The 20,106-nt window shown below is 37.7% G+C and overlaps 1 protein-coding gene across 6 annotated transcripts; it reads left to right on the plus strand.

Moving 5' to 3' along the window:
• Positions 1-122: 122 nt before the first annotated feature.
• Positions 123-20,081, plus strand: mdm1 (Mdm1 nuclear protein). 6 transcript variants are annotated; one of them, XM_055190587.2, is made up of 16 exons: positions 123-160; positions 939-984; positions 1,498-1,603; positions 2,972-3,282; positions 4,399-4,533; positions 5,596-5,772; positions 6,145-6,293; positions 6,410-6,506; positions 7,956-7,982; positions 12,128-12,321; positions 12,398-12,592; positions 12,676-12,818; positions 14,778-14,884; positions 14,965-15,196; positions 18,441-18,509; positions 19,476-20,081. In XM_055190587.2, exons 2-16 carry the CDS (start codon positions 967-969, stop codon positions 19,583-19,585), a joined length of 2,070 nt encoding a protein of 689 aa, XP_055046562.2. In that variant the 5' UTR covers positions 123-160; positions 939-966; the 3' UTR covers positions 19,586-20,081. The 6 variants fall into 6 exon arrangements, with proteins under 6 accessions (XP_055046562.2, XP_055046567.2, XP_055046565.2 ...); XM_055190592.2 differs by lacking the exon at positions 939-984 and having other exon boundaries at positions 138-160; XM_055190585.2 differs by lacking the exon at positions 123-160 and having other exon boundaries at positions 797-984.
• The last annotated feature ends 25 nt before the right edge of the window (positions 20,082-20,106 follow it).

Consider the following 20,106-nt stretch of genomic DNA (forward strand, 5'->3'; position numbering starts at 1 on the left):
GAAAGCCGTTGTTTATTAAAGCGCTGATTCAACGCACGTCCTTTGATTGGCTATCTTGATAGGACGCTGATCTAGCAACCAATCAGAACAAGGTAACACAGCAATCGGTTGATGCAACACTTGAAGCCGTTGCGCAGCAGCTAGTGGATTATTCTATTGGGTACGTCTTGCCACGTCCCCAAATTTGAGACCCGCAGTTCGTCACCTTAAAAGCGTTGCCCTCCTGAGACATTACACAGCTACGATGTAACTTACAACACAAAAAGGATAATGAAATTAAGAGCGGTTTTATAAATGCGTGTCAGCGTTCATGATTTTATCCATGCCAGACTGAGAAAGATACTGTGCTCGTAAAGTTGTAAACGTAGTTTTTTGATTAAGTAATGCGTACATGCCGCCTACGCATTATTATTACAAATGCGTTGATTACGAGAAACTTCTCTACACTTTGTAACGTTACTGCCATCTTGTGTTCAAAAATATATCTGGTTTTAGAACGGTTTTTAATTTTATGTATTTTTAATACGTTTTTTGTCTCGTTATTATTTTTCTGCGTTTGGTTATTAAATCCATAATGCACAAAGCAGCAGTACTAGACTATTGCATTTAAAAAAACTAATGAAATCATTTTAAACACTAAATACAAATACACCACCTACACATCTTCAGAAATAAAATAATAGGTATAATTGTTGACACAAGGCAGACCTTCAAAATAAACAAGAAAAAATGTGTGACACTAAAAGTTATATAAATATAAAAGTATTTCACTACTCCACGTACCCACAACGGTTCAGTAATTTAAGCGGCTTACAGTCCTGCGCATGCGCGTCTCTGGGGACGCTTCAGCCATCACCAGGGTAACGCAAGGGACTCCTGTAACTGAATCCGATCTCACTCCACCAAGCTTGTAACACAAACAATTCTTTTGTTTACAGACTTCTGCCAAGCCACAATTGAATCAAAATGACTGTCCGTTTTAAGGTAGGTTATTCCAAAAATTAACCACGGGCGAATCTTGGGGAATTAGAAGCGATTTAAAGGTGCACGCGCTCATGCGACGTCATTTGTTGCAGGAACAGCGAGCGCGCGCTTCAAGCTGCAGAAACGCTTTCAGTTTTGAGATTTGTTTTGGGTGCTCAGACGTTACCCCAACATGTTTCTTTCATATATGCATATATACGCGCAATATACTTTTTATTCAATATGGGTTATGCGTGTAGAATAAAGCGCCAATGTTAAACAAAGTTGCACAGTGAACTTCGATACTAAAGTAAGTTACTGTCCGCACTTCCTGTTATGTCTTAAAGAAGTAGTGATTTGGATTAATAGGGATAAAGATCATCCTAAGTGGTTGTTATCTCGCAGTTTATATATTTAAACATTGTTTTCCTATAAATTATAAGTAACGTTATACTGATTGAATAACAGACCAAATGCAAATAGGGGTTCAAGTATGGCATGAAGTGTACTTGTTTCTTGTCCTACATTTAATAGGGAATCACCGAGTATAGAAGTCGATACAAGGGTCGAGCATCACGATCCAGAAGCGATTCTCCACATCAGAGGATGCAACTGGCAGGACTGCGGTCTGACCAAAGTCGTATGTCTCTATCTATCTATCTATCTATCTATCTATCTATCTATCTATCTATCTATCTATCTATCTATCTATCTATCTATCTATCTATCTATCTATCTATCTATCTATCTATCTATCTATTTACATAACTACATATATTATCTACATATATCATCCATCCATCCATCCATCCATCCACTGTATCTATATACTGTATCTATCTATCTATCCATCCATCCATCGTATCTATCTATCTACTGTATCTATCTATCGTATATATCTATTTACATATCTACATATATTCATCTATCCATTCATCCATCCATCTACCGTATCTACCGTATCTATCTACCGTATCTATCTAATTTCATATCTACATATATTTACCCATCCATCCATCTATCCATCCATCCATCCATCCATTCAGGGCTCCAGACTAGGGATGCATGTCAATTGGTCGCGATTGATCTGTAGCAGAGTGGGGGTTTTTGTTTGCATCATATATGTGTGTGGACTGTGTATAGTGATTATGTATATATAAATATGCACACATGCATGTATAATTTTAAGAAAAAAATATATTTATATATTAAGTATTTATATTTATATATAATATAAATTATACATAAATATACAAATGTATATACACATGTAAACATTGCTTAAATATATACATGCATGTGTGTGCATTTAACTATACAAAGTTATTATATACAGTACACACACATATATGATGTAAACAAAAACTTTTATTCTGCTATAGATTAATCGCGATTAATTGATATGCATCCCTACTCCAGACTAACTTTTTTCACTAGGAGCACAGTGGCCCCCAACTGAAAATTTTAGGTGCGCAACCAGAAAATTTAGGGGCGCACACCGTAAATCAACATGCTAACCAAATATTCACATTTCTACTAATTTCCACTGTATTACTAATAAATACTTTGATGGTAGATGCAGAAAGTACAATGCACTGATTCAAATTCAGTGTCAGATCACAAAAAATGGTCAAATTTACTAGTCGCACATGTGCGACTGGATGTAAAATTCAGTTGCACACTCTCAAATTTTGGTGGCAAAATGCCCCCATTTGGTGGTAGTCTGGAGCCCTGCCATTGTATCTATCTACTGTATCCATCCATCCATCCATTGTATCTATTTACTGTATCTACTGTATCCATCCATCCATCCATTGTATCTATTTACTGTATCTACTGTATCCATCCATCCATATATCCATCCATCCATCCATTGTATCTATCTACTGTATCCATCCATCCATCCACCCATCCATCCATCCAGTATTCCTACCTACCTACCTGTCTATCTTCAAAAGATATGTACTACTAAATATTATAAGCTCTTAAAATGTATTCTCTTTTCCAGGAATCACTCGGGAACCTCAATTCCCATCCAAAAGGAAAGTGCCATTTAATCCACCTCGGGTATCAAGATCCCTACAGTGGGAAGGACATCAACAACATCAGGAGAGGAACAGGCCTGTCACATCTCCAGCTGTCAAAAATCCTGTGTTCAGAGCCAGTAGTGCAGAAGGGCAGGTGACGCCCCTGGCCCCAAGAGACTTCATACCACAAGAGGGCACCGCTGCACCGTCTCAACAACAAGCAGAGGCACAAGCAGCCCAGCCAACCAGGGCCACTGCAGATGGGCCGAAACAGGGACATGCAGGAAATGGAGTGAGTTTTGTTTAGAAGTGAAGGTGTAAAATTTGAAAAATTGTGTAAAGTGTTTCCCATATGCTTGCTATGGTTTAAGTAGACCTGCCTCAAATCTTATTATTGGTTGAGCCAACGTCATACCAGTCGAACAAAGCACCACAAATCCACAATGTTTACATTCAGAAATGAATGTAATGAACTAATAAGAAAAAAAAGATTCAACACTTAGGGATAGTTCACCCAAAAATGAAATAATTTATTAATGACTCACGCCGATATCGTTCCAAACTCGGAAGACCTCTGTTCATCTTCAGAACACAGTTTAAGATGGTTTATATTTAGTCCGAGAGCTTTCTGACCCTCCATTGAACATCTACGTACGGTATACTGTCCATGTCCAGAAAGGTAATAAAAACATTATCTAAGTAGTTCATGTGACACCAGTGGGTCAGTTAGAACATTTTGGTCCAAAAATAACAAAAATTAAAACTTTATTCAGCATTGTCTTCTCTTACGTGACTGCAGTGACGCGGCTGACGTGTTATGTGGTGCGCCCCAGCTGTTTTTTTTTTTGTGCGCCCGAGCTTCATTTACAGTCGGAGGGAGACGCACGCTGTAAGTTTGAAAAAAAATCTTCTCAAACATGTCTGAGGATAACACGTCAGCCCCATCACTGCAGTCACGTGACTTCAGTCACGTGCACGCAGTTCACAACAGAACCGGAAAAGAAGACAATGCTAATTAAAGTCTTATTTTTTGTTATTTTTGGACCAAAATGCATTTTCAATGCTTCAACACATTCTAACTGACCCACTGATGTCCTATGGATTACTTTGGTGATGTTTTTATTACCTTTCTGGACATGGACAGTATACCATACATAGATTTTCAATGGAGGGTCAGCAAGCTCTCGGACTAAATATAAAACATCTTAAACTGTGTCCTGAAGATGAACGGAGGTCTTATGAGTTTGGAACAACATGAGGGTGAGTCATTAATGACATTATTTTCATTTTTGGGTGAACTATCCCTTTAATACTTCAAATTTTCCTGAGCATAAACAATTTAAGTTGTATTATAATAATCAAGACACTTCCATTATTGCAGTTATTCAGATCCTTTGTTGAATATCAGGTAAACCATGCACTGCGAAAGCGAGCAGGACTGAAGTCAGAGCGACAGAAAAATGGTCGCTTGAACTCTGAATATCAGAGACAGTTCATGTGGAAAACCCCGGTGGCCGATTCACCCCTACTGGCTGCACAAGAGGTACCAAAGTGCATTTTTAACAACACTACAATTTAGTTTTGCACAAACTTGTAGAGTGCATACCGGACAAATCTTTTGTCAAGAAAAGTTTTTCTGGAAATAACAGGAATTTAAACGGAAGCATTTTCAAGCTGTACATGCACTACATATGTTTACACCAGATAAACCTGTTTGATTGACGTGTATGTTTTTTCCATATGACGTTCTGTCTACATTGGGAAAGTATATATTTGAAAAAACACTTGCACATTTAAAGTGGTGTTTCCTATATAATTCAAAATAACTTTTAACATCATTCATAAGATGTGCCTAGTCCTTTTGTATTATCTGGATAGATGTTTTGAAACAGCATATGTAAAAATCTAAATATCTGATGCATTAAAGGGATAGTTCACCCAAAAATAAAAATTCAATCATAATTTTCTCATCCTCATGTTGTTAATCTGTATGAATATTTTTTTCTGATGAACACAAAAGAAGATATTTTGATAAATGATGGTAAGAACACAGCTGATTGTATCCATTGACTTCCATAGTAGGAAAAACAAATATGATTGGATTCAATGGGTATCGTCAACTAGTGTGCTTACCATATTTTATTAAAATATCTTCTTTATCGTTTATCACAATACTTCCATAATATTATATTATATATAATAAGTCAATGGATATGGTAGCTGTGTGCTTACCATCATTTATCAAAATATCTTCTTTTGTGTTCATCAGAAACAAAATAATTCATACAGATTTACAACAACATGATGAAGAGAAAATGATGACAAAATTTTCATTTTTGGGTGAACTATCCCTTTAGCATTACTTTTGAGTATGCCATTAGATGGCAGTAGAGAGTTTTGCACGTAACTAGATGGTGTATTATTTCACAACATTAATATTGATAAAGTTTTACTTAATTGATAATAATTCTGAATAGAAAAATAATTGTTTTAGTAGTAATAACTATTAAGTTTGTTCATTTTTACGCTATTACCACCATCACTTTAAGTATATCATGGTCACTGGACTTATTTTGGTTTTGTTGTGTTATTTCATGTATTTTAGATGTTTTATAACGACAATAAAATCATCCCACCCTTTAAGTCCAACCCAGTCCTTATGGAGAGTGAGTACAGGAGAAGTTTTAAAGGATCACCTCCTCCCAGACCTCCTCGCTTTAGACGAGATGTTGAGCAATGTGAGGTCCCACAGCTCCACACAGAGAACGTAACCTCGGAGAAGGTACAAATGAATGCAACCAAGTACAAAAATCATCAAATCTTACTTAAATTTGTTATTAAGAGAAAGTGGAAGTATTTAAAATATTTTATTGTTTACATTGAAACATACCACGCCAAACATTCCATGCCTGTCAAATCTTTTGTCAAGAAAAGTTTTTTTGGAAATAACGTTTTTCTTTACAGAAGCATTTTCACGGGCCTCGGATTCACTGTACATTCACTACATACGTTTACACCCGATAAACCTGTTTGATTAACGTGTTTTTTCCATATGCCGTTATGAGGAAGTATACATTTACAAAAACAATTGCACACGTAAAGTGGTGTTTCCTATATCTAACGGTACTTTTTGTCTAAATGTCCACCATACCAGAATGCGAGAAGGAAGAAGAAAAAGGAGAGGCAGAAACTCGGCAAAAAGTCAAGCCCCGAAGAGGAAGTGAGACATCCACAGCAAGAGTATCATCAACAGGAAGAGAGGTCACCATGTGGCCCGAGAGACCCTTCACACAAAATTATAAGGTGAGTGTTGTCTCCTGATACAGGACTGAAAGAAAGTGTCGGTTGTGCGTCTCCACATTGCCACAAAGTAAAAGCATGCATCCCACCCCAAGATTATTCATCTTTTTGTCACACAGGAAGGTGAAAACGGAGTACAGGTCCAATTTTCGTTCTCCATTGCAGTATTCCTACAGAGATGGAGCTTGGGTGAAGAACAAAACTGCAAATTTGGAGGTTAGCAGACAGTAAATACTAACAATAGAAAAAGAGTCTATGAGAGGAAAAATGCCAATAAAGAAATGTGCATTAATGTATTTAAGAATTAATAATAAGCATAAAGAACTATTTACCCCACTATAAGCCTACAAAATAGACCGAAGGTAATATTTACTTACACATTTTAAAGGTGAGGTGTGTTTCAATCCTTCTCTTATTCCTACTTAACTCATTCCCTGCCAGCCTTTTTTTTTTAAGTTGCCCACCAGCATTTTTTGTGTTTTTTAGAAAAGTTTCACAAAATGTCTTGCAGGAAAATTTTCTTCTAAAAATATATAAACATACAAATATATTAAATGAAAGGACAGACCCTCTGCTTTCAAACAAACAAACAAACAAACAAAACAGGAAAAAAAATTCATCCTATGTATATTTTCTCGGTTTATAAACTCTTGAATATGGGTATTTTTCTTAAAAAATACCACATTTTTAGCAAAAAGCTGAAATAATTGCATTTTTCTGAAGGAATTTAGCTAGAGATCAGATTCAAAACGATTATCAAAACATACACAGAGTTTAAAATTAGTAAATCATTTTTTGCTTCAGGTTTTTTATAAATTGGGTAAATTAAATCTAGTGGATAATCGCGGTATTACAGATTACCATAAAAACTCATCAGTAACACGCAAATGTTTTCTCTTAAAGGAATAGTCCATTTTCTTAAAAGAAAAATCCAGATAATTTACTCACCACCATGTCATCCAAAATGTTGATGTCTTTCTTTGTTCAGTCGAGAAGAAATTATGTTTTTTGAGGAAAACATTGCAGGATTTTTCTCATTTTAATGGACTTTAATAGAGACCAACATTTAATACTTAACTCAACACTTAACAGTTTTTTTTCAACGGAGTTTCAAAGGACTATAAACGATCCTAAACGAGGCATAAGTGTCTTATCTAGCAAAACGATTGTCATTTTTGACAAGAAAAATGAGAAATATCCACTTTTAAACCACAACTTCTCATCTAGATCCGGTCGTGATGCGCCAGCGTGACCCCACGCAACACGTCATGACGTCAAGAGGTCACAGAGGACGAACGCGAAACAAATGTTTACAAATGTGTTGAAGGAGGACCGTTCCTACGTTGTTGTATGTCAACTGATATTAATTAATGTCTTTGTGTCAGTTTATTGTTTACAATGGTCCGCAAATTTGCATTTTATATATGTAACACGTGACCTCCCTACGTCACTACGCATTTACGTTAGGTCGCCCTGGACCGGATATTTTCAATATGAGTTTGGTGTCAATGATGCAGCAGATCATTATACACCAAATTTGGTTGACACTACTACTTATAAACAAACAGATTGACTGGGTTTACTACATCACTTCATAGCCTGACATGTAAAGATGTTAGGAAAAGGAAACTTTCTAATAACTGGTCTCTATGATTAATCTTGCAGGATTGTGAACACTGGTGGTATAATGAGGTAACTGTCCTATCTGTTCTGCATCCTCTCTATGAAAGAGACCTCCACATGCTTCTGTGTACAGTATTGTCTGTGCTGTGTGTGTCGCCTCTGCAAAAGTATGACATCACTCAAAATCGGTCTTTAGTGGACCTAAACGAGTGTGTGCGTGTGTATGTGGTACAGTATGTCAGGCATCGATATGTTGTCTGTCAGCATTCTTTAGATGCTACTTTCAAGGTGTCTGTGGTTTTGTTGGTTCTTTTGTTGCTTTCAGTTGTCTGGTAAGCCTGTATTGACTTGTGGCTCACTTTCTCATAACATACAAGCTTGGACTGAAGTTAAGCTTTGAAGTGAAATAGTAAAACACCTGATTGACACGCATTCATTTAGCAAACTCTTTCATCTAAAACAGCTTGATGTTTCAGTTACGACAACATTTTGTTCCTGTAGCTCAGTAAGCAGCATGAAGGTTGTAGGTTTAAATCCCAGGAACACACACATAATTAGAAACTGTATGAATGGAAGTAACGTTTGATGCATGAATGCAAATATTTGTGGTGTCACAATAATACATTTTAAAACTAAACTGAAAAAAAAGCACAGCTAGAGCAAAAGTTAAAGGCGTAGCTTCTCTATGCATTTCTTAAAGGAGGGATGAGCTGTGAACTAAAGGTCAAATTATGTTCATTTCTTTGTGTACATGAGGGTCCGCATGCACTGCCCGTTTACGTCATCAGAAGAAAGAGAGTGTACTGTACAAACACTGCCGGATTTTTTAAACGCCGCGTACATTGTACATGTATTATGTAGGCAATGAAAGATACTGCAAGTTGTTGCAATGCGCATGTGTCGAACGCCAGTGCAAGTGCATGATGCTGCGTTTACACCAGCCACGGTAGAGGCGGCAAGCGTGGGTGATTTACATGTTAAGTCAATGCAAAGACGCGATTAGGCATCCTGCGGCACGGTACATGCGGTAAGCACGGCACGAATGGTGTGGAACGCGCGGCGCAAATGGCGCATTCCACGCGAATTGAGCGTTGTCGCGGTAAACGCGAGAGTTGAAAAATCTGAACATCGGTGGACTTCCGTGCTGCGTTATCCAATCAGGACCTTGATGTAGTAGTGACGTGCTTACGGGAAGCGAGCGGAGTCGCAGAAGCCCCTCCCATGACGCAAATTTCCGCGTGAATGTCTCAAATGACTAGAATTTCACGCACTAATGAAGCGAGTGAAATCAAATGTTCAAGCGTCCAACTACGCGCAAATAGTGCGTTTTTGACGTCTCTACTGCGGCTGGTGGGAATGCACCAGTCAAATAAACTGTGCTCTGCACGTGGGTTCGACTGTGCATGTACGCTGGCGTATTCGTAAAAAACAGACTATATCCAAGGCTTAAGCTGTCGGTTGCAATTCACGATCTCACGGCTAGATACGCTAAAAATCTTCACAATGGACCTTTAGGCAAGTAGGCGCAGGTACATTTCACAATGCATGTAAACACGTTAACCTGCTTTCTCGCAGTTTTGTTCATGTGAGCATGTCTCCGTGTAGAAAAGATAAACAGCACAAATGGAAGTAAGCATAAAGTAATGCGCAATGCTACGTAAACACCAAACGCGGGGCATCGCGTTACTCACTCTAGATTACTCGCGGGATTTAACTTCGTGTCATGCATATTTTTCACTCGAGTTGAATATTTTCAACTTGGGCTAAGACGCGTTTGAGGCGATTAGCATGTGTTTTCGTGGCAAACGCACCGCCAATATTGTGTCATTCGCATCGCCCCACGCGTGAACACATCTGATCATGTCTTTGCATTGACTTTGTATGTAATCTGCTCGCGCAAATCATTGAACTTGTGTTTGGTGTGAACACACAGTAAAAGTCTGTTATTGACTTATTATACAGTTAATATAGAAACTGTGAAATTAAATACTTGTGTTATATTTATAGGTTCTGTGGACATGAAAAGAGAGACAACATATTAGACAAATTTCCTGCAGGCTTTATGAAGGACTAGGCAGACTAGGTGGTGATGTCATTGTCTGCGAGTAACCTAACAAATCTCAAAACACTGTAAACACAGTTTTATTGTTTTGCATGTAAACCAATGAAAACTGATTTTTATAATTATCTGATTTTTTTTATAGATATCCACTTATTGTGTGCATGTAAACACACTCACTGGGTTTCCATCCAAACGTGAAGCAAATTTTTTCGAAATCCGAAAAAAAAACAAAAAAAAAAACAAATGCGAATGAGGTGCGTTTTCATCAAGTTGTTAGAGCGAATGACAGTGGTATTAGTAATCTAGTATCCAAAAGGAAATAAAACCAGGCACTAGCAGCCCCATATATGGTAAAGACAACGTCAGCTGATATAGCTAGATGATTATTCACAAGGGTTTAATGTTTGCTACGTCTGAATTTATTCGGCAAATGCGTTTTCATCTCTCATTATTTCCATTTACTCTTTTTCGCATAAGTCAAAAACCACCTCAAGTGAGTGTAAAAACGTTTTTGTGAATTAAGGGGTTTCCATTCTGGTTTCTGATGCGATACTTTAAAATGCACATAAAATCATGCTATTGTGAACGCATGATACAAAACAGTAAAGTGCTGTAAAACACTTTTGCATTGCCTCTTATCCAATCACCCTTATGAAAAATAACTTCACTACAGTTAAAAACAAAAAACAAACAAAAAACATGGTTACAACATAATAACCATGATTTTGCTACAAAAACAATGAGTAAACCATGATTACTGTATTAATTTATTTTCAGAAGGGCAGATTTAAGGAATGAAACTTGAACTGCTGTATAAAGTATAATAATTACTTATTGAATAATAGTGTAAGCCGGTAATTTTTTTCCCAGTTTGAATCTTTATTACCATAACTTTTCTATATCTTTAGTGTTTTTGCAATATCATTAATAATCTTTATTGCAGATTATGACAAAATGCTGACAGAATGACTTTGTAAAACAGACATCCTTGATTTGAGGTTATTGTGTCAAATTTGCTTTGATGCATCTCCAGTAAAACCTCAGTAGAACCAAAAAATGTAAGATTTTTTTCTGATTCAGCGCTTTAGGAGAATTGCATGACTGCCTCCTCTCACGCTTGTCTTCCATGGCTTTTGTGGTAAACAGCATTGCACGTGAAATTATATTGAATAAATACTACATTTATATTAAGTTGTATATTAAGTAAGGATATTTAACCCTTTCCAATTGTGACCCTGTCTGTGAAATCCAGACTAAAGTCTCATAATCGAATATTGAGATAAGGAGCATCAAAGTTTGATTTCAGTTAATGATTTCAATCTTTGACATGATCTTACTCTGTAAATATGAAAGATTTCAAGGTTATAGTTTTACTAGGTCTATCAATAGATTAATCACGATTAATCGCATACAAAATAAAAGTTTGTGGGTGCATAATATACACATAAATACACACATACACGTGTATAATTTTAAGTTGAATTTAAGTATAAAAATATTAATATTATATATGCATAAATATACTGTATATTTGTGTGTGTGTGTGCGCGCATGTGTGTGTGTAAATGTTCCTAAATACATAAATTTTATATATTTATATATATACAAAATAATTACACACAATGCACACACATATATTATGAAAAAAAACCCTTTTATTTTTTATGCGATAAATCGCAATTTTTATTTTGACAGACGTAATTTTTACAGAATGTTCTTAACATCAAGTAGAATAAATTGATGTAGTAAAGCTGGGTTTTCACAGACATAGTCACATATTAATTTTTTTTTTACCCAGCTCTAATATGAACAAAATGAAGAGTTCAGATGCAAACGCCGTTAAACGCCACCTCCGTCAAAAATGAGATAATGATATTAACTGAATGCTCTCGACACGTAATATATACGTTCATCAAATACTTTCGCTTCAAATCCACTTAATCCCGGCCCTTCGGAAGTACAAAGAGAAAACATGTCAGACGCACTTAGAGGGTTTTGCGTCTAAGCTCTTCATATACAACACTACAGAAATAAGCTCTTTGTTTTTTTGATGCTTGCTACAAATGATCACAATTTTACTCCTTCCTAACATCACCAAACCATAAGCACAATTTTTTTGTATGGGCAGTTAAAATCTCCTGTTCCTCTTCAGGTGCAGGAACTCCGCGAGAGGGCTGAGGCCTATAGGAAAAGGGCCCGGGGGACTCATTTTTCCCGTCAACACTTTAACCAAATCATGTCGGAGCACAACTGGATGTGGGAGCCTTCCAGCGGCACCACGTCCACATCTTCTGTCCTATCTGAGTGCTGCAGCAGTCCCATCGTAGAGGCTCTGGACTTGGCCAGGTTGGAGCGAGTTGGTTTAAAGTTTTCAACAGTATTTATCATTGCATGGACCTAATCTTTTGGTTTATCTTTCCAGCCCTGGACCTTCTGCTTCTGTGGCAACCAGCAGGAGAAACTCTGCAGAAGAAATGAATCTTCCAGATGGCCCTACACTCCCTGTACAGAGGAAGTTGGCCTGGGATGAAGAAGCACGACCGGGAGAGAGGAATAAGGCGGAGGAGCTCGCCGAAGATGTTCACGAGGAACCAAATGTGAATGGGAATGTTAAAAAGTATGTTCTTGTAGATGATATACCAAAGTACACAACAGCATGTCTGCTCACAATGCTGTGGTTTATTTTGCCATCTTATCTAGGTTGCAGGTTTTGGAAACTGACTCATCATCAGTGGTGGAAGGGTCTGAAGGTTCTGTCAACGGGGGCAGACTACCAACCCCCAAACTAAAAACCACGCAGAACCTGCAAAGAACACATCATGACCGCACAACTCCGTCAACTGGTAAGCAAACATAATAGACCTCGCATCACATCTTTCAAAGCTCAGGCCACACGTATGGCAACACACTTTGTAATTGTAATGTTAATGTCAATTGAATAAAGTTTTAGTTGATTTTATGGCACATTTGGTGCATCTTGCACGAGTTTCACTTTGAACCACAAAGCGAAGAACTCCAGACATGTCAACCTTTATTCCACATAACATCCGGTCTACACTGGACGCAAAGTGCCACAGTGTCTAATTATGCCGGAAGCATCAAAGCTCCCGAACATGGAGCAGTCAGGTGTTAGCGTGACGTATGCTAGTAACAGTGATTCAGTGAATATTCATCTATATTATTGTTATTATTATACATGTACAACTAGGCCAGTCGTGATAATTACTTTATCGCACAATTAATAAACATGACCTTAATGATTTCCTTTTTTTGTTTTGTATTTTCAGAGGCGATATATTGCCATAGTGTTTACATGTGTATTTGTTTGGATAAAAATGAATGCCATTTACATTTTAGCCTCTGTCATTTCGGGCTGATGTCTGCATAGATATGTACAATAAAAGGGTAGATGTCTGGCCGTGTTGCTGGCCAATTGAGGTCGACGTCAGCACCTGGCGGCCATCTTACCACAGACAGCTCACTCACTCATAGCATTGTGTTTTAATGGTCAAGACAATCTCCTGAACTCCAAACTGAATGTCAGAATGGGAAAGAAAGGTGATTTAAGCAATTTCGAGCGTGGCATGGTTGTTGGTGCCAGACTGGCCGGTCTGAGTATTTCACAATCTGCTCAGTTACTGGGATTTTCACGCACAAGCATTTCTAGGGTTTACAAAGAATAGTGTAAAAAGGGAAAAACATCTAGTATGTGGCAGTCCTGTGGGTGAAAATGCCTTGTTGATGCTAGAGGTCAGAGGAGAATGAGCCGACTGATTCAAGCTGATAGAAGAGCAACTTTGACTGAAATAACCACTCGTTACAACTGAGGTATGCAGCAAAGCATTTGTAAAGCCACAACACGCACAACCTTGAGGCAGATGGGCTACAACAGCAGAAGACCCCACCTGGTACCACTCATCTCCACTACAAATAGGAAAAAGAGGCTACAATTTGCACAAGCTCACCAAAATTGGACAGTTGAAGACTGGAAAAATGTTGCCTGGTCTGATGAGTCTCGATTTTTGTTGAGACATTCAGATGGTAGAGTCAGACTTTGGCCTAAACAGAATGAGAACATGGATCTATCATGCCTTGTTACCACTGTGTAGGCTGCTGGTGTAATGGTGTGGGGGATGTTTTCTTGGCACACTTTAGGCCCCTTAGTGCCAATTGGGCATCATTTAAATGCCACAGCTTACCTGAACATTGTTTCTGACCATGTCCATCCCTTTATAACCACCATGTACTCATCCTCTGATGGCTACTTCCAGCAGGATAATGCACCATGTCACAAAGCTCGAATCATTTCAAATTGGTTTCTTGAACATGACGATGAGTTCACTGTACTAAAATGGCCCCCACAGTCACCAGATCTCAACCCAGTAGAGCATCTTTGGGATGTGGTGGAATAGGAGCTACGTGCCCTGCAAGATGCTATCCTATCAACATGGGCCAACATTTCTAAAGAATGCTTTCAGCACCTTGTTGAATCAATGCCATGATGCCAACTTTCTTTAAAGCAGCTGCATGGTAAATTAAACACCCAAAAGTAAATAACATAATGTAAATAACAAATAATTAAAAAAAAAACAAAAATCCAAAACTAATAGCTAAAGGACACGTAAACGTATCAATTCACCTCTGTATTTGGTGCCCACACATACTGCCGAAACACACAGAAATGAGCACAAAGGAACATCTGTAATTCAGGCTTTTTGCAATTATGTTATTATTTCATGATTCGTTTTTAGATGAGTTCTGCATAAAGGACATTTATTATAAATAGCCTGATTTCTTTTTAGGAGGTGCTTTACTGGTCTCCCCTCCAAAGATAAAGGATTCCTCATGGAAAGCTCACTCTCATTATAGACACATCACACATGGATCTCCACAGCGAACGCATGGCAAGGTACCCAAGATGATTTTTAGATCAAGCACATTATATGTCTGATTGTAGCACAGTGAGATTTCAAATGTCGTATCGCAAAGGTCATGAATGGAAGCGCACCGCACTCCTCACCAGCTGCAGGCCTGACCACTGTAGATCCACTTCCCATGCGTGAAGATGCATCGTCTGAGGAGGAGCCTGAATGCTCCCCTAATCCAAGAAAGGCCAAGCCATCACTCAGGACTCTGGAAAGACTACGTCCCAAAGACATCATCTCCCCACCTGCCAACAGAATCCAGGGCACATTGAGAAACCCAGAATTTCAACATAATGGTATGGTATTGTATTTATAATTTATATATCATGAGCAGTTAAACTCAAACTGTTGTGTCAAGTAATCCACTAATAGATCCCTTTATGCTTTATTTGATCGGCAACCATCGATTTATACAAAGGATGAAAAACAGCAGACAATAGGCACGCAAGTGAATTATGACTGAGTCATTTACCAGCAAAGTGAGTTGAGGGAGGTTAGGTTACCGCCAGCAATAGGGGGAGAATAATCTAGGTCAGACTCCTGACTTCTTTTTTGTGTGTTTTTTTTTTCCGCTAACGTCAATGCATTATATCAGCACTACTGTTCTTATAGACAAAGTCCTCATGCTACCTGGACCAATTTTCCCTTGCCCTCCTGGAGTACTTCATTACACTTTGACACAAAGGGTTTTATCACAGACTTTATAAGTCTGGGTCTCTTGTTTCTTGACTTTGGTTCCTTGATAGTCAAGATACACCCTTTAACCGTTGATTACATAATTTTATAAGTGCGTCTATTTGTATGTAAAGCATTTGAATGGTTTGAAATATGCGACACTTCCTGTAAAAACCCAGCTAAAATCTTTTTTTGTGATTTATTGTTTTCTACATAAAATTATTAAAAGAAAATTATGTGAAAATATAACCTTGATATCTTTAATATTGACTTAGAAATATTAAAAACCAATGTGAAATCAAAATTTGGTGCTCTTAAAGGACAAGTTTGGTATTTTGCAGTTGAAGGCCTGTTTTCAGATTGTTTGTGATGGGGTAGAGCGGTTTTGACTGGGATTTGGACGCGTGATGCTGCCCCGAGAATTTTTTGGGTGTTTGTTGTTTCCCCTCCCACTTCTACAGTGGGTGTGTGGGTGCGCTGGAACAATCCTTCCTAAAATGCATTAAACTTTCGTTTACAAAGACGTGAGGCTCACCGAGGGGTGTTCACTGATATGCTCACACAAAAATCGCTGCAAAAGATGCTTTCCAACAGGTGTTTTAGCATTCGTTGTTAACTTGTGGACCTATTTTTTTAAACGCCTCACACCCGTACATTCTTCCGCTGAGAGCTTGAATAATAGACACTCCAGCCCAGTTGGTGGCGATAATCTACCTTTGCCAATTGCAAGAATACAAACGGGTTCCCGGCGCGGAGTAATACTGTACCTTACAGCACATCTAATACAAGTCAATGGAGTTGGACAAAACTACGATAAAACCTGTTGGAATGCGTCTTTTGCAGCAATTTTTGTGTGAGCATATCAGTGAACACCCCTGACCACTCTGTGAGTTTACCGTCTTTGTAAATGAAAGTTTAATGCATTTTAGGAAGGATTGTTCTTGTGCACCTATAAAGCCATTGGTGATAGAGGTGATACAACAAACACCCAAAAATTCTCGGGGCAGCATCATATGTCCAAATTTCAGTCAAAACCGTTCCATTTCATCATAAACAATCTGAAAACAGGGCTTTAAGTGTAAAATACCGAACTTGTCCTTTATTATCATCATTAGTTTATGAGACTTTATGCTGCGTACATGCAAAGCATGGCGTTCCTCGCTCTAGACTACTTGCGGGATTCAACTTTGTGTTAAACTTTGAGTTAAATATTTTCGTATCGCCCTGCATGAGTTCGCGTCTATTTGCGTCTTTGCATTGACTTTGTATGTAATCTATTCACGAAAATTGTTAAATTCGCGTTTGGTGTGAACGCCACGTTATGTTACGTACACACCAAATGCGAAGCATCGCAATCCTCGCCCTAGATTACGTGCAGGATTTAACCTTGTGTTATGCTAATTTTTCACTTGAGTTGAATATTTTCAACTTGCGCAAAGATGCATTTGAGGTAAATAGCGCATTTTTGCACAATCGCGCCACCCAATTTTTGCATCATTCGCATCGCCCAGTGTGAGTTCGCATCTATTTGCATCTTTGCATTGACTTTGTATGTAATTTACTTGCGCAAATCATTAAATTCGCGTTTGGTGTGGCCCCATTATGCTACGTACACGCCAAACCCGTTGAATATTTCCAATTTACGCAAAGATGTGTTTGAGGCACATAGCGGATGTTTTTCCGCATTCGCACCGCCCAATTCGTGCATTTGCATCACCCTGCGCGAGTTTGCGTCTATTCGCGTCTTTTCATTGACTTTGTATGTAATGTATGTACTCGCGCAAATTGTTACATTTGTGTTTGGTGTGTATGCCCCATAATGCTACGTACACACCAAATGCAAGGCATCGCGTTCCTCGTCCTAGATTACATGCGGGATTTAAACCCCGTGTTTCAATTGAGTTAAATATTTTTAACTTGCGCAAAGATTTGTTTGAGGTGAAAAGCACGTGTTTTTGTGCAATTCATGCATTTGCATTGCCCAGCGTGAGTTCGCATCTATTTGTGTTTTTTGCATTGACTTTGCATGTAATCTACTCACTCAAATCGTTAAATTAGTTTGGTGTGTATGCCCCATTATGCTACGAACAATAACATTTCTCACCCTAGATTACGTGCGTGATTTAACCGAATTTTCCACTTGAGTTGAATTTTACAGCTTGCGCGAAGATGCGTTTGAGGTGACTGGCGCGTGTTTTTGCGCAATCGTGCCGCCCAATTTGCGTCATTGGCATCACCATGCGTCTATTCGTTGAATTCGCGTTTGGTGTGTACGGTCCATTAGACTGGATTTGTGGTCTTAACCAACAGGTTTTTAATAACTAAACATACACCATACACTTTTTCGAGTGTTTCTAGAAATTGTGCTGTATTAAATGTGCTGTGTTTATTTAAAGCCACACACTCACAATTTCACTTTACATAAATATTTACATCGCAGTATGGCAGTACGTACCAATACTGGTTTGTGTTCATAGTATCACATTTCCAAGAATACTAGATACAATAGCTAAAGTGTTCATGTGCCAGCATCTCTTAATCATAAATCATCCATTCAGATATTGAGGAAGATGTCAAACAATTGCAAGACGCTGCATGCACTACTTAATCCAAATATTTCTCAATCTTTAATTCGTTTTCTATGACAGGTGGATAATTATGACATTGTGGTATCTGACTCATGCAAACTGTTGCTTTATTTCCAACCCAGAAATAATTGTATTTTTTCAGTTACATTAACGCATTAAGCGTACCCAGCCATGTATAGAAAGCGGAAATTACGCAATCAAGTCACATTAGCTATAGTATTACGTATTTGTAAACCACCCATTTGTGATCACAGTGTCTTCTTTGTGTCAAATGCAGGTAACCTGGGAATTTTTCGGCCAGAACTGTTTGCATTTCCTGAATCTGACTCTGGTGTGTCAGACAATGGTAAAGTCATATTATCTCAGATTTTGCAAAATTTAATTTCTGTCATGTAACCTCAGGAAGTTATTGACGCTTAGTTCATGCTTTTATGTCTGTCAGAATCAGTAAGGACGGAAAGTAGATCAGCTTTTCTTTTAATGTGTGTTGATGACCAACACATATTTTCCTATATGTGGTTTCACTTATTGTATTTCTACTCAGTTCTGGACATGCATATTTACTTTATTAGTCACTCTTTGGAAATAATAACACTAAAAGATATTTTCATAAAAATTTTCAAATAATGAACACGTTTTTAAAACATGAGACGTTTGGTCTTTAGATAGCTTACTGTATATGCACTACATGGACAAAAGTATTGGTTATCTTACTTAATCCTACAGCATATAATGGTATTCTACATAATTATGTGCTACTAATTTTATAGCAAATGTTGGGACCAAAGCACCAGTTTTATTTCAACATAACAATTCCTTCATGCACAAAGCAAGGTTTAAAAAGAAATGATTGATTCTTGGTTTGCATAAAGCCAAGACCTGAACCCAGCTGAACACCCACTTCACATCATCACCCAAACTCAGTGATTTGTACACAGGGTCACAATCATTTCATAACTGTATAATTTACACAGAAAGACCTCCTGACCAAGCTAGTGCTTGAACCGGGGACCTTCTTGCCCTGAGACGACAGTGCTTTGTTTGGGGTGTCCACTGTGCCGCCCCAAATATCTTTATTAGAAGGGGCGTCCCAGTATTTTGGTCATAGTGTATATTTCTTGAGCAGAGAGAGTTATATTGTTAAAAATGTGGACATAAGCTCCCGTCCATATTGGTAATTTTTTAAAAATCAGAATTAGATCAATTTGAACACAGCACGTGCAAAATTCTTGCTGTCCAATAAGCAGTTTTTTTCCAAAAAGCACTTTGTCGTTGAGTATTTTGTCTTCCTTTCTTCTTTGTATTAATACAGATGATAAGATGTCTCAGATCTCATCTAGATCAGCCGCTTCATGCTCCATGGCATCTGAGGTCCTGAGCCGGGCTCAGAGAAGGAAACAGGAATTTTGGGGAACGAGCTAATATGACAAAGCTCATGGATTTTCAACGAAACGGAAAAACTTGTACTGGCCATTGAATTTTATTATGCATTTAAAATAAAAATAAAAAATAGTCCTGGGCAAAGACTTATCGCGATTGATCGCATACAAAATAAAAGTGATATTTGGCATAATATATGAGCGTGTGCTGTGTGTAATTATTATGTATATATAAATACACACATATTTATGTATATATTTAAGAAACATTTATACATATATTTATTTTTATATATTCTATATTATATATAAAAAAATCTAAAATTAATATATGTATGTGTGTGTGGTTAAATATACATAATAATTACACACATAACACACATATATTGTGCAGAAATCAGTCACTTTTGTTTTGTATGCGATTGATCGCGATTAATCTTTGCCCAGCACAAAAAAAGTCATTTCTTTTGTCTATTTGCCTACTAGACCACTTTTATGTGGTCAGTAAATAGTTTTGCAAATAAAACAATGTCACTCTGTCTGCAAACTTGTTTTAAAATGCAC

This window comes from Misgurnus anguillicaudatus, chromosome 1, assembly GCF_027580225.2.
Source record: "Misgurnus anguillicaudatus chromosome 1, ASM2758022v2, whole genome shotgun sequence".
In the NCBI taxonomy this organism is placed as follows: Eukaryota; Metazoa; Chordata; class Actinopteri; order Cypriniformes; family Cobitidae; genus Misgurnus; species Misgurnus anguillicaudatus.